The 14,410-nt window shown below is 49.3% G+C and overlaps 1 protein-coding gene across 10 annotated transcripts in view; it reads left to right on the top strand.

The window, feature by feature from the left end:
* The window catches only part of JADE2 (jade family PHD finger 2), a 134,605-nt gene that overhangs the window by 87,140 nt on the left and 33,055 nt on the right, over positions 1 to 14,410 (top strand). For all 10 annotated transcript variants that reach the window (XM_086703891.1, XM_086703866.1, XM_086703901.1 and 7 more), the window contains 2 exons: positions 3,747 to 3,804; positions 5,845 to 5,933. In XM_086703891.1, coding sequence (XP_086560017.1) covers positions 3,747 to 3,804; positions 5,845 to 5,933 — 147 coding nt within the window. The remainder of the gene's footprint in view (positions 1 to 3,746; positions 3,805 to 5,844; positions 5,934 to 14,410) is intronic.

The following is a 14,410-nucleotide window of genomic DNA, read 5'->3' as shown; positions in this document are numbered from 1 at the left end:
GTAGCTCAACAGACACTAATCATGGTGGATGCTCTGAAGATGTTGAATAACCAGGTTGTGGGTTTTCTTTAGATAAGGTAACTGGCATAAACCTCCTTGACCTTTAAGTTGAAATGTGAAGGATAAAAAGTCAGACATGCATAGACTACTAGAACCTTACAGCAGAGAGCGCAGCTTGTGCACTGGTCCTGAAGCATGGAATATTTGGCTTGTTTCAGGAAATGAAAGGAGACCAGTGTGGCTAGAAAGTGGTGAGGAAAGGGATAGTGGTCCATGTGAACTTGTTGAGGTAGGGAGGGGCCAGATCATGTAGGATATTGTGGTAAAGAGCTTGAATTTTGCCCTTTGATCAGCAGGAAGCCTTTGAAAGATTTTAAATAGGGGTATGACATGATCTGATTTATGTTTCTTTAAAGGTCATTTTGGCTGCTGTGTGGATTCTAGATTGAGGGGTGGAGGGGAGCAACAGTGGAAGGTGGGAGATGAATGAGGAGTCCAGGCAAGAGATGAGACTGGTTTGGACCAGTGTGGTAGCAGCAGAGATGGGGGAAAGTGGATGGATTCCCAGTATGTTCTGGACAGAGAGCCCCCTGGCCTTGCCAGGGGACTACTGTGGGGGCAGAGATTGCACAGAGAGGCTGTGGGAACTCTAGGACACCCACGCTCCCGAAGGAGAGCTTCTGCTCTCTGTCTCCAGGCTGGGGATGGTGTGGGAGGTGCAAAGGGAAGGAAAAGGAGACCCTTTTCAGGGGGTCACCTTTATCCCCAAAAGCAAAACGCCTTGTGACACTGGGGTGTTTTTCCAGAGCAGACCTTGCTTTGGGAGAGATGGGAGGGGCCAGTGGAGAGAGAAAACCAGAGGCCAAGACCAAAATGTCAGCAGCCCCCCACACACCCCACCTGGATTTCAGCTTTGGGGAAGGAGTCCTCCCTGTCTCCTAGCTGAGTTGGGGGTGGGGAGTCAAGGGACAAAAGGCTGTCCCACAGGGAAGCCCAAGCCTCATTTGGAGCTTCATTAGCCACTAACAGTGGAGGTTCACCTGAGGCAGGGAGACCTTTGGAACAGACTTGATTCAAAGGAAAGAAACTTCGCTAACAAAAAAAGTAGCTTCCCTCTGAAGCCTAGTTATTATTCCAATTAAGCCACACAAAATCTGCTCCCTTAATAACACCCTACCCAGAAGAATCCTGGGGTGTTTTCACGGAGGGAAGGTTGGACTGGGAGCAGGCTGAGGGTGGGGTGTAGGTCTGAAAGCTGGCAGGTTACCTGTTGGTCCTTGGGCAACAGGAAACAGCATCACGAGAAGGGTGTTGGCAATCGAAGAGCCCTGTTATAGGAGTCCTTCCTTGCTGTACATGAGCCCCTCAGGGCGTTGGTAGGAGGACCCCTTACCTGGCCCAGGGTTCTCACGATATGACTAGCACTTATATGGAGAGCCAGCCACTGTGCTTAAGGTTTTACGCTGCTCTCATTTATCCTCACCAGCTGATTCTGGCCCACGGATGTGTTTAGTTTGGCCGTCTCAAAGTGTTTTTAAAAATTCTGAATCAGTTGCCAACATTTGAAGTTCAAGAGACTTCTGTAAAAATCCAGATAGAACCTTATCCTCTGGGAGGTATGTCTTTTCCAAGGTCTCTGGTCTCTTGAGGGGTAAAGCTAGGATTTGAACTCGGCACCCCTGAATCCAGAGCTTCTGCTTTTCTGCTTTGGGAAACGCTGGCTTGGAAGTGCCCTCTTTACTGGAAGTGGAGAGACATGGGCAAGACTTCAGGAGAAAACCAGTGGCTTGCGTTTATAGCACTTCTCCTCGCCCTGCCCCACCTGTGAGAGCACTGGGCTGGCAAGATGCAGGCTAGAGTCAGAGCCCTATCGAAGTCATCTTGTCACACTCAGAACTTGGAGGACTGTAAAGATGACAGCTGTGGGTGGCAGAGCATTATTGCCCCATTCAGTCCATGACCCAGGCCATGGGGCTGAAGTCTAAAGGTCAAGGGCACATGCTCACAAGCTTTACAGTCTTAGGAAAGTCACTTAACCTCTGTGCTTCCTTTTCCTAATCTGCAAAAGGGAAGCAGTCATCATGCCCTCTGGCACACAAGGGCTGTTCTGAGGGTTTCGTGAGGTCCCTGTGTAGCAGGGCATCCCCCTTTTTCTGCCACAATGAGTGTTGAGCTATTTAACCTCCCTGGCACCCATGCCGCCTGTGTCCTCAGACCTCCCCCCTGCACCTCTGCACCCTCTGGAGAGCCTGTTGCCTGCACCTTTGGAGCTGGCAGCAAGCAGCCCCAGTGAATGTTTTTGTCATCCTGATCCTACTGTTGGACACTGGTGTGGGGAGAAGCTCCTGACTAAGGTTAGGTCTGAGGCAGGAGGGTCCTGGCTGGCTCAGAGGTCTGGACAGTCATGCCCCTGCCCTGGAGAGCTAATGTTCCCTTGTCTCTGCAGGGCCACAATAAGATAAAGGGAAACCCAGGGCTCGGCAGGAACAGACTTGGAGGGGTTGGCAGTGGCAGGCAGCCCATGGGAAGGTGGGGAACCTGGTTGGCCTGCAGCCGGGCTGGGCAGCAGGGGTTTTCTCTCTACTGACACTGGCTCTTTGCCCTTTACTGTGGGCAGTGAGGAAGCCCAGGTTCCAGACTAAGAGGGATGTGGTGGAAAATGCTTTGGGTCCTGAATCCCAGATCTCTTCTCACATTAGGACTCCAGCCACTGACTAGCTGTGAGACCCAAGGCAGGTGAACCAGCCACTTGGTGTGCTCCCCTCCAAGAGGAGTCAAAAGCAAGTTCTGCCACTCTGGGTTCTGCGGGATTCGAGGAAATGGTGGGTGGGAAAGCACTCCCAACAGGCAGGAGCTCACAGGGCACAAAGGCAGCTCAGTGTGGGCTCAGGGATCAGACCACGTGGATTCAAATCCCAGTTCAGCCAGTTACTAGCACAACAAGGTCCTGCACCACTCCAGAAAGGGGAGCCAATAGCTCGCAACTTCCGGGTTGTTAGGAACACGAGCTGAGGTAGTGTTGGTAGAGGAATGAGCTCAGTATGGAGAGCTTCCCTTCTTACCTTGAAGTCAAATACTATAGTTGAGATAAAGTTGATTTGAACTCTAATGTGGAGAAGGACATTGGGGGAGGGAGGGCAGCCCAGCCTAGGACCAGTCACCCTGGGCCTGGTGTGTCTCAGGGACCCAACTTGGAGCCATTCTGCCCCTACCCCTTTTCCACACCCCTCTGGCCACTACTCTCAGGATGTGCCCTTAGTGCTGTGTGAGCTGGCTTGTCTCTAAACTCACATAGCAATGGTCCCTCTGGAAGAATCTTGTTTCCTCTTCCTGCCCCTCCTCGGCACCCTGCAGAACACCAGTTATAACTCGATGGGAGTGGATTCTCTGGAAGGCCTGAGTTGCCTTGAGTGGAAGCTGGGGCTGGGCAGACGCTAATCATTGTTCTGGGGCTGCTGACCCCCTTGCCCTCCTCCCTCTGTCGTCTTTGGCAGACTCCTGCTCATCTGAGGCTTTGAGCTCAGGAAGTGGGAGATGCAGCCCCCTGCCCCACCCCCAGGAGTCCTGTGGGTGGGTGGGTGGGGAGAGGGCGAGGATGGCTGGGGAGAAGGCTACGGCAGGACCTAGTCTCATTCTTCACTGAAGCAGGGGGGAGTATGGGGAGGTAGGTGATCAGGCAATTTTCTGAGAGATTGAAGATTTCCTATGCCTCCTGTAAATGTAATGGGGCCTGCCTTTTATTGCAGATGGAAGAGAAGAGGCGAAAATACTCCATCAGCAGCGACAACTCTGACACCACTGACAGTAAGGCCTTCCTGCTTGGGGCTCCTACAAGGAAAGCATTTAAATAATTAACAGGCCCACAGACCCAGATTGGGGGAGGCTGCCCCATGGTCTCCATGTTGACTAAAGCATAAATCAGGCCAGGTCCTTGTGCTCCTACGAAAGTCTCCACACCCTGTGGCCTCCAGAGCCTGGTGTTCTATTCACCCTGTACCCTTTTATCCCCTAGGTCTCAGTCCCATGTGTTTTGATCTGGTTGGAAAAGATCAAATCCCTTCTGGGTGTTTGCATATGCTGCACCTGGCTCCTCAGAACACTTCCCATTCCCTCTGGCCCTTCTGTTAAATCAGGGCCCTGTCGGAAGTCTCTACACAACGGACAGAAAACCTGTTTCTTTTTATTATAATTACCCGATATGAATATCATGTCCTGACGAGCCATAAGCTCCTTGATGAGAGGGGTTATGTTTGGCTCACTGCTGTATCCCCAGCTAGATCCAGCACATAATAGGTGTTAAATAAATGCTTGTCGAGGGAGTTAATGAGGCATCTTGGCAGTAGAATCTCAGAGGTAGACTTGTGTATGGGCTGGGTGTGGAAGCTGGATGTCCTGGGGTCAAGGGAGCCGCAAAGAAAAAGGGGTCAAAGAGAAAAGGGAGCTTAGGGAGCCTCTTCTCAAATTTGGGGGGGGGTAAGGGAGGTTTGTATAAGGAGAGAGCTTCTCTCTGGTACCAAAAGGCAGCTCTTCCCAGATGCTGCAGGAACCTGGGCCTGCATGAAATAGCCAAGTAAGGAGTTCTGTTCTGCCCTATGTAGGAGAGGTGCGCTGCCAGGCAGATCCCACCAACAGTGCATGCTGGTGGGAGCCCAGGCTGAGGAAGAGGCTGAACTAACTGCCAGGGAGGCTGGGCCTGGAGCCCTGTAGCTCTAAACCTCAGTCTGTTCATATGTGGTGAGCAACTGGGATTTGGGAGATCTCCAAGGCCCCTTGGAGCTCCTGGAGTTTCACAGCCCCCCAACAGCCTGAAGATAGATGCACCCAAGATGGCCAGTCCATCCCAGCCCCTTCCCTACCTCCAGGTCTCGTTCACTGTCCTTTGGGGTCTGTTTGCTCGCCTTGGCTCTGGTGTCTAACCTGGCCAGCCCTTCCTCCCTGCAGCAGGAGATCACAGCATCCGGCCCTCTGTGGCCACAACCACACTGCCTGTGGCTTGTCTCAGTAGAGCCAAGAAGAACCGCATCCTCTGCTTCTAACTCCATTGCAGACGAAGGAACTCTTGAAGGCCAGGCACCTGCAAGAGTGGCTGTCTGGGCAGCTGAATCACAGTTGGGCAAGGGTACTCCCTTTCCACCAGCCCCCACCACTGTACACCCCCATGGCTGTTGCTCCTTTGACCCTTGGGGTGGAGGTCACAGTCTTTGAGTCCAGTAAGGGTCTTAAACCCTAATGATAATCGCTAATATTTATGGAGGCGGTGGTTTGTGCCAGGGACTGTACTGACACTTTACAGGCATAATACTATTTCATCCTCCCAACAACCTTTTGCCCCCATTTTAGAGAAGGGCAAACTGAGACTCCAAGAGGGTAAGTCATTTGCCCAGGGTGACAAGTTAGGAAATGGGTCTACTTGTAGCGTAGCGTTCTTCCCACCTCCCTTTTGTCCCTCTTTATATCCACTGGGCATCATCCCAGAGTATCTAAACCTGGGGCAGGAATGAAGAGTGGCCACAGAAGGCTTATTCTGGTCCTCCTTCACCAAGGAGGAAGCAGAGGACCAAAGAGGGCAAGGGACTTGTCACGGGTCGTACAGTAAACTAATACTGAGTCCTGGCCACTGCCTTTTATTTCCTAAGTCCCTTATGCTTAGTGAGTGGAGGAGGTATTCATGTCCGCATTCATCATTGATGAAGTCCAGAGCAGGGACAGGTGCTCACAGAGGTTTCCACCTGCTGAACATTCAAGCCAGACCCTTCCTTACAGGCTTCCTATCCTTGGATGTGGGTGGGTGGGTGGTGTTCCCTGCCTTCCAGGGGCCCCTAATGGGCTGTGCTCTCTCTGCAGGTCACGCTACATCTGCATCAAGATGCTCCAAACTGCCCAGCAGCACCAAGTCGGGCTGGCCCCGGCAGAACGAAAAGAAGCCCTCCGAGGTGGGTAGTGACAGGTGTCCAGAGAAAGATGAAGCAGTGGTGGAGAAGCCACAGGAGAAGAGACCTGTGGACGGTTAAGGGAATACAACTCTGCAGATGTATGGGAGAGAGCGTTCCTGGCAGAGGGTCCAGTCACCAGAGCGAGGCCAGAGTGGTTGAGTGGAATGAATGGGAGGAGGGGGTGTGGATGCCAAGCTTTGTAGGATGTTGTAAAAATGTTCCAAGTGAGCTGAGCAAGAAGAGGAGCCTTTCAAGGATCATAAGCAGGGTAATGACATAGCCTGATGTTTTAATAAAAGGCCCCACTGACTGCTGTGAGGAGAAAGGAGGACTCTTTTGCAGTTGTCCAGAAGAAAAGCAGTGGTGGCTGAGAGCTGAGTAGTAGCAGTGGAGAAAGAAGCAGTAGGATTTGGGGTGTTCTGGTGGCTAAGCCAAGGGTGATGGGATGTGCTGATACAGGGGTGACGGCTGTGGTCCTCAGGATCATCTATCCAGTTAGGTCATCTGCTCCTTATTCTTCCTGTTTCACCTGCATTCTAAGTCTTCCTTACTCTGACCTGGGATGTTTCTTGTGGCAGGTAGAGGTGTTTGACTTCTTGAACTGTGGAGAAGTGTGTCAGGGGTGGGTAGTGCTGGACATGTGGGGCCATTGTGATCCTGCTTCTTGTGGCCACTGACAAATCACATCCTAGGGCCACATCACTCTCTTTCAGGTCTTCAGTGCATTGCACTGGGGACAGCAGATGCCCTTGGCCCAGAAGCAATTGAAAGAGCATTGAACACCCAAGAAGCAGGGGGTTTGAATCTGGGCCTTAAGAGAGACATTGTTCTGTAGCCTACAGAGTAGCCAGGAGCTGGGCTGAACACTTGACTTTTTTAATCCTTAAAAGTAACTTAGGGTTCTCAATCCTCCTCTTACAGTAAAGAAATTGAGGATCTGTATAGCCAGGACTTGACGCTCTTGAGGCCAGTAGTGCCAAGGGTAGAAGGGCCTAGAGTCTTGAGGCAGAGCTCCTGACATGGAGTGGGGGAGGGTATCTTTGTTCTGAGCCTGGAGTCCTCTCTCCCCACTAACCACAGGGGCATTCATGACTATGGGGGCCAATCCTGAGCAGCAGTAGTTAGCCAGCCCCTAAGATGCAGTGGAGGCATCTTTTGTAGAACCTTGCATTTGAAAAATAACTCCCCAGGTCCTGGAGCTGGCCTAGCCTAGGACTTTTGTATGTTTGGCAGGGGAGGGCAGGTAGTTGAGACCCGATGTCTCCCATCCCCATCCTTTAACTTAGTGTCTTCCTTTGGCCCTGTGGGAGAGGGGTGGAGATGGAAGGAGATACCTCTAGGAATGCCGTGAGGACTGGAACAAGAGGTGGGCAGGGGGATGCTGTTTTGAGATTCTTAGTGCCCTCGTGGACTAGCCCTGCTCAGTGGCTATATGGGATGTGCTCAAGGGCACTGGGACATAAGAGGCAGAGTGTGCTCTAGAGCCCTGGGAGCCTCTGGGGCTGCCTTTCTGCTCCTCCACCCTTATTCCCCACCTGTCCTCCCCCACCCTCTTCTTAGAGCCACAGGGGCTCCCCAGTGGCTATGGTTGAATTAGTAAAACAATAGCCACCTTTATGTGCCTTCCAAGTACCTAGGAAGCAGGAATTCTCTTCCCATTTTGGAGATGAGGATTCTGCCTGCCCCTGCTCTCAATGTTGGAGAAGAGTTGGGCAGTTCTGGGGAGCTCCTGGGGCTGGCTGGTTCCCCAGACTCTGCCTACCCTGCTTCCTCCAAGCTCCAGGAGGAGGTGGGGCCATTTCTCAGGGTAGAAATCCCAGGGGCAGGACTGCCATCTCTATCCTGGATAGGCCAGGGGCTGGGAGGAAACAGGTGTCTGCAAAGGCCGAGGGGAAGAGTGATTTGCATGGGGTTGAAAATTCCCCTCCCTCTTGGGTTTTCCAGCGCAGAGCCTTTGAACCTTTCTCCACCTAAAAATAGAGTTAAATCATCAAAAGGCCGTTGATGCCAGGCCTTGCTGGCTAATGGTTGTGCATGGCTCTGGGTTCGAGCCCAGGGGCCTCTGCAGGCAGCTCTGAGGCCTGACTGGCATCACCCGCCCTCAAGTCCTGGGCTCCAGGAGGGCTGAGGAAGTCCTCACTGCCTTGAACTGTCGCCAAGGACAAGCTTTTCCTCCCACAGCAGGCTGGAGTGCAGCCTGTGAGGTTTCCCTTGTCCCCTAAGTGAGGAGGCTGAGCCATAGCCGGCATAAATTCCAAGTGATCGTGGGGCCGAGAGGAAACCATCAATGAAAGCTTCCAAATTATTTGGCTCATGAGAAGGCAGAGATGAAAAGCAACGATTTGGCGGCAGATAACGTTAACACTAAATCTCCTCTCTGGGCTGTTCCCCTCTCTTTCTGTGAATGGGTTGGAGAGGCGGGCCTTTAGAGTCTGCTGGGCCTGGGGACCAAGGGCTTTGGTCGCCCTGGTGAAAGGGGATCTGGGAGTCCCAACTTTACAGTACTCTAAAGTAAGACACATGTGGGGTAGTTGTCAGTCTGGCCCAAGGTCCCAGCCACAATGTTTGCAAATGGATGTGCATGGTGCATTCCCCTCCCTGGTGGGGAACCCTTGGTTCCCTTTGTCTCTTCATCTCTGAATGTGGACAGTGATGGCATGGGGGATTTGAGGGCCAGGAGTATATAGCATAGCAGCAGTACCAACACCTAGTTAAGCCAAAAGCCACAGAAAGGGCTGGGCTTGGGTTTATGCCAGATGGGCGACTGCCCCTGTGATGACCTGTCAGGGGCTGCCCTTCCCAGTGCACCCGAAGGTATAAATCTCAGAGCCCCATCTACACTGGAGTAAGGTGCTGTAGGGCAGAAAAAAGTGTTCGGATCAGGAGTCAGGACCCTGGACAGGGCTGAGGCCTTGAGACCCAGCTTCCCCTCTGGCCTGTAACCAGTGGGTGGCCTCCCTCAGCCAGAGTTGGGGGCGGGGGGGAGTACAGGTCTCAGTACTGGAGCTGAAGGGACAGGCCCCGGGATTCTTGAGAGGCTGGATTTTTGGTAAAAGTGAACCAAGTCTGAAGTTGGCCCCTTTGGTAGTAGAAGGAAAAGGTAGTGTTGACCCCAAGGACACAGGCTGCCCCCTTCCTCTGTTCTGCCTGCCTATAGGATCCCAACAAAGCTGAGATTTGTCACTTAAGGCTTAAGTCCTGAAGGAGTAGAAGGGATTAGCCTGCCCTGGGAAGGTGGTACTAGTGTATAAACCATGCTGAGGCCTTGGATTTCTGGCCTGGCTTGTCTGACCAGATGGTATAACCATTATTGGTGCTTAACACTTTGTGGGGCCTATTTCTGAGAATCTGATGGAATCCCAAAGATTATTCTTTTAAATATTAATACCAGGCCCCCATCCCATCCCACCTCACCCCCAGGAATTCTGACTTAAATGGCCTGGAGTGTAGTCCCAAGTATCTGTTCTTTTTTAAAGCCCTTTTGTTGGTCTACTGCCACAGACCTTTCTCCTTAATTTACTAAGACAGGAGGTCCTGGCTTGATCCTTCCTGGAAGGACCCTGAGGTTGAAGGAGGAAGAGGAGGCTTTCCAGCCTGTTTCAGTGAACTAAGCAAAAGCAGGGAGTGTGGTTGAGGGCAGGCCCCCAGCTGACCCCTACTCACATAGTGGCCAGGGGGACAGACAGGTTTCCATCGCCCTGGCCGAGCTATGAAGGAGTTCTGGAGGAGAAATGAGGCCAGCCCCCTAGGTTGGAGGCTGCTGTTTGAGGCTGTGTCTTCCTCAGGCCTGGGCAGAAAGGTAGAAGGAAGGGCAGGCCGAGTGGTGGGGTTTCCCCTCCAGACAGGGTTTTCAGGAAGTCTGAGTCCCCGGAAATCAGCCAGTGGGCAGGGACATGGGTCTCCAGGACCCAAGAGCTACTGATAATGATTAAACTCAGCAAGCACTTGAGAACGCCTGATAGGCCCAGCTGGGTGCTAGGGGTACAGAAAATGCAGGCCCTGTCCCTGGGGAACTGGTCCTTTGACTGGCAGCAGGATGCAGGTGCTACACAGGAAAGTGTCCGTTATGGGAGGTGCAGCCAGCTTTGCCACTGAGGAGCTCTGTGACTTTGGGCAAGTGACTCTATCTCCCTGAGCCTGCAGGTCGTTATCTGTAGAGCCCTGCCATGGAGTTTCTGTTCAGTAGATAGGACTGTCCTTTGCTGAGGCCTCTGAAGCCTGAAGGTGGAGGAGATCCCAGAAATAAGTGGAGGTAAAACTGGCCTCCCTGGGGTCAAAGCCTTGATGGTCCCAGAACAGGGTAGGTAGGAGTTGGGACCTGACCGTCAGCTTCCTTTGCAGGCCCTGGTGACAAATCAGTATATCCCTAGAGGAGAGAATAGGGCCTCTCTGCGGGTTCCACAGGGGCCCTTCACCAATGCTCAGCTTCTTGCCCTAGGGGAAGAAGGGGCCTGCTAGAAAAAAGTGATTCTTGTGAACAGTTTCTGTCACCACTGAGGTGTCTGCCAGCACCAGTGTCCGTGAAAGTTCCTATAGAAGTCTCCCCGACCCCTTCTGAAAAAGCAGCAAGTGAAGAGCAAGGATGAAGCTTATTGGCTTGACCTGTTGTTTCTAAAAATGGGACCCTTCAACCTTGGGTGAAGGCACGGGTAGCCAGAATGTATTGCTGAGATGCAAAACCACAGGATAAATAAGATGTTTTCCTGGAGGAGTACAGGTGCTATGCAGATGTTTGAAATGACAGATTTTATATTAAAACAGTGATGGCATATATTGTAACAAAATGCCCATAATCTTGAGAGGTCAAACAGGAGAAATCGAAAAAGGTTTCATGTTTGCCCTGTGGTCTTAAGCTATGTTTATAGCCAGAGGCTCCTCTGCCGCCCCATGAGGCAGTAAGGCAGCCAGGCGGGCGATGAAGGGGAGCCCTTCCACTGGGTTAAGTGCCTACTTTCTGAGACTCTCACCGCCTTCCTCTGGGGTGGGGGGCAGAATCCACTTCTAGTATAGTTGGAAACACCACTGCTCCTGCCAGCTGGAAATTCCTCCTGGCCTCTGGGGCTTCTCTTGCAAAAGAAATGTGTGTAATAAATTCTTTAAAGAGCAGGAAGTGCTGTTATCCTTGTGAAAGAGAAAGAGGGTGTGTGTGACAGAGACAGAGACAGAGAGAGAGGAGGGGGGAGAAGTGTCTGACCAAATTAACCTAGTGGTAGCTTGGATGGGGCTGGGCAGAGTGTGGCTACACTCAGAGTGCTTCTCTGATGTTTTATGCCTAATTTAAGTTTGTTCTTGGCTTGAGATATTTTTATCGTGTTCCAGCCCAAGAAAGAGTTCTTTTTTTTTTCTCATATCAAAGTATCCTATTTATTTCAATGGCAAATATAAAGGAATTAAACTACACACTAATAAAAATATTTAATTGTTAAAAATTCAAACAGAAATTCCCAAAAAAGTAGTAAAGCCAAGGAAATACCCTCATCAATTAATCTCAAAACTTCACTGTAGAAGTAGTCTAAAAAATTTTCATTGCAAAAAAGCTCATATAATGTTATCTACTATTATCAGTATTATCGCTAATTACCATTTGACTACATTTTATATCATCTAGTCTAGCACAAGAAGAAAAGTTATTGAAGATCAAAACACATGCATATGCTTCTTCAATATCAAAGTATTATCTGTATTATTAGGAACTTCAGGTTTATAAGCAAAGGGTTCTGATCAAATAAACTGACCCAAAGAGTCTTAACAATCCCCTCAGCCTATGAACTGGTCTTCTTTCTGACTCTAGGCCCTGGCCTCTCTTTTCTTAGAGCATTTTCTTTTTTTTTTTAATTAATTAATTAACTAATTAATTATTTTTAATTTTATTTTTTAAAATTTACATCCAAATTAGTTAGCATATAGTGCAACAATGATTTCAGGGGTGGATTCCTTAGTGCCCTAAGCACTAAATTCCTTAGTGCCCATTTAGCCCATCCCCCCTCCCACAACCCAACCAGTAACCTTCAGTTTGTTCTCCATATTTATGAGTCTCTTCTGTTTTGTCCCCCTCCCTGTTTTTATACTATTTTTGCTTCCCTTCCCTTATGTTCATCTGTTTTGTCTCTTAAAGTCCTCATATGAGTGAAGTCATATGATGTTTGTCTTTCTCTGACTAATTTCACTTAGCATAATACCCTCTAGTTCCATCCACGTAGTTGCAGATGGCAAGATGTCGTTCTTTTTGATTTCCGAGTAATACTCCATTGTATATATATATCACATCTTCTTTATCCATTCATGCATCGATGGACATTTGGGCTCTTTCCATACTTTGGCTATTGTTGATAGTGCTGCTATAAACATGGGGGTGCATGTGTCCCTTCGACACAGCACACCTGTATCCCGTGGGTAAATGCCTAGTAGTGCAATTGCTGGGTCGTAGGGCACTTCTATTTTTAGTTTTTTGAGGAACCTCCACACTGTTTTCCAGAGTGGCTGCACCAGCTTGCATTCCCAAAGAAAAAGTTCTTAAAAGAAGAAATATCTGACTGGCTCCTTGGCAGTATTGCAGTGATTAAAGTACAATGCAGGCCTCAAATGAGTGCTTTACTTCTTTGAGTCTCAGTTTCTCTGTCTGTAAAATGGGGGTAATATGAATTAGGTGAGGTTAAGCGTGTGTGTGTGTGTATATCATGTACAAAAAGCATTTAGCATGCACCTTGTTTTAACAGGACAATGACTTTTCAGCATTAGCTATTGTTTCTAAAGAGATGAAGTGCTCAGAAAAAGCAATTGTGATTTAAAATGAGGTATTTGGAGGGTGCCTGGGTGGTTCAGTCAGTTAAGCATCCAACTTCACCTCAGGTCATGATCTCGCAGTCCATGAGTTTGAACCCTGTGTCAGGCTCTGTGCTGACAGTTCAGAGCCTGGAGCCTGCTTTGGATTATGTCTCCCTTTCTCTCTGTCCTTCCCCTGCTTGCGTTCTCTCTCTCTCTCTCTCTCTCTCTCTCTCTCTCTCTCTCTCTCTTTCCCTCAAAAATAAACAAACATTAAATAAATAAACAAACAAAATGAGGTATTTGGTAGTAATTTCACTTGGCTTTTTCAAGACAGACCCTCCATTTTGGGGGAGATTAGGAGGAGGGTGCCACTCCTACCTTTACTCCTAATGTGGACAGAGGTCAAGGAGAGGCACTCTTGGCCAAAGCTGTTTTCATTGGCTTTGGGACAGTGACCAACACCAGTTCCTAAAGTCCACCTAGAGGGACCTTTCAGTTCAGCTCCCTGCCTCCACTCTCCCTACTAGGCAGGACAGGAAGCTTCAGAGTTTAATCATACTTAGACAAATCCTGGGGTTCATTCATTCATTCATTCATTTGTTGTAAACCATTTCTTTTTCATTTTCTTTTTCTTGTTTTTTTTTTTTTTTTTTGAGAGAGAGAGGGGGCAAATGAGTGAGGGTGGAGTGAGAGAGAGAAAGAGAGAAGTGGGGCTCACCCACTGCAGGGCTCGAGCTTGCAAACTGTGATTTCATGTCCTGAGCCAAAGTCAGATGCTTAACTGGCTGAGCCATCCAGGTGCCCTGTTGTACCCCATTTCTTGAGTACCTGGTGCATGCCAGGCACTGTGCCGTAGAGAGGCACCATGATAAACCAGACACATGCAGTCTCTGCTTTTCTCAGCTTAATTACTAGAGGAGATGGACATTAAACAAATTATTACACAAATAATCATATTTTATAATTATGACAAGTGCTGGAGCCTTTCCTTAAGTAACTGAACTTCCTCTTGGTGTCTCTTGGTCTGAAATACTCTCTGATACAATAATTCCCCCTTGAGAAAAGGAAACAGGCCAAGGTCCCAGGATGAAATAGTCAAATAACATCCACAAGTCTTGTGATCACATATGAAATACAAGAGCTCTGTGCATAGCATAGTGAAAGTTGCCTGTTGTCACTGTCTTTGCTTCAGGAGGTCGTACCAGACTCCACTGATGGTTTCTGGCAGAGTCTGTTTGGGGTTCTTCCTGGGGAAGTAGGTGTGGAAAACCAGACAGATGGCTCAGTGGCTGTAGTCTTCAGTCTCAGGAAAAGGAAATGGAGTTCAAGGCCATGTGCATTGTTGCTAGATCTGGGGAGAACACGGTCTTCGGCTCCCTCCAGAGCCATGTTGGCACTTTGGCATTCAGACTGGTTATTAAACATTCTTCATACTGTTTGAAGTTTTAGACCTTTAACCATTCTTCATACTGTTTGAAGAAGCTACAATTAACATCTCCCAGGCAGCTCAGAACTTGGTTGCTAGGCAGCAGACCTTTAAAGACAATTTGTCATTTTCTGCCATAAGAGAAAAAATAGTAAACATTCACATTCTTGGAAAATTGCTTGTTTTCCAACTTCCAACTTTCTCGCCATGACAAGGCCTCCAGTTCATCAGCGTCCATTTTATTCTTTATTTAGTTTTCATAAATAATTCAAAGGCATTTTAGAAG

Source organism: Puma concolor, chromosome A1 (assembly GCF_028749965.1).
Source record: "Puma concolor isolate L17-30 chromosome A1, mPumCon1.1.hap2, whole genome shotgun sequence".
Lineage (NCBI taxonomy): Eukaryota > Metazoa > Chordata > Mammalia > Carnivora > Felidae > Puma > Puma concolor.
The sequence above is the reverse complement of the archived record's forward strand: the minus strand, read 5'-3'. Positions and strand labels throughout refer to the sequence as shown.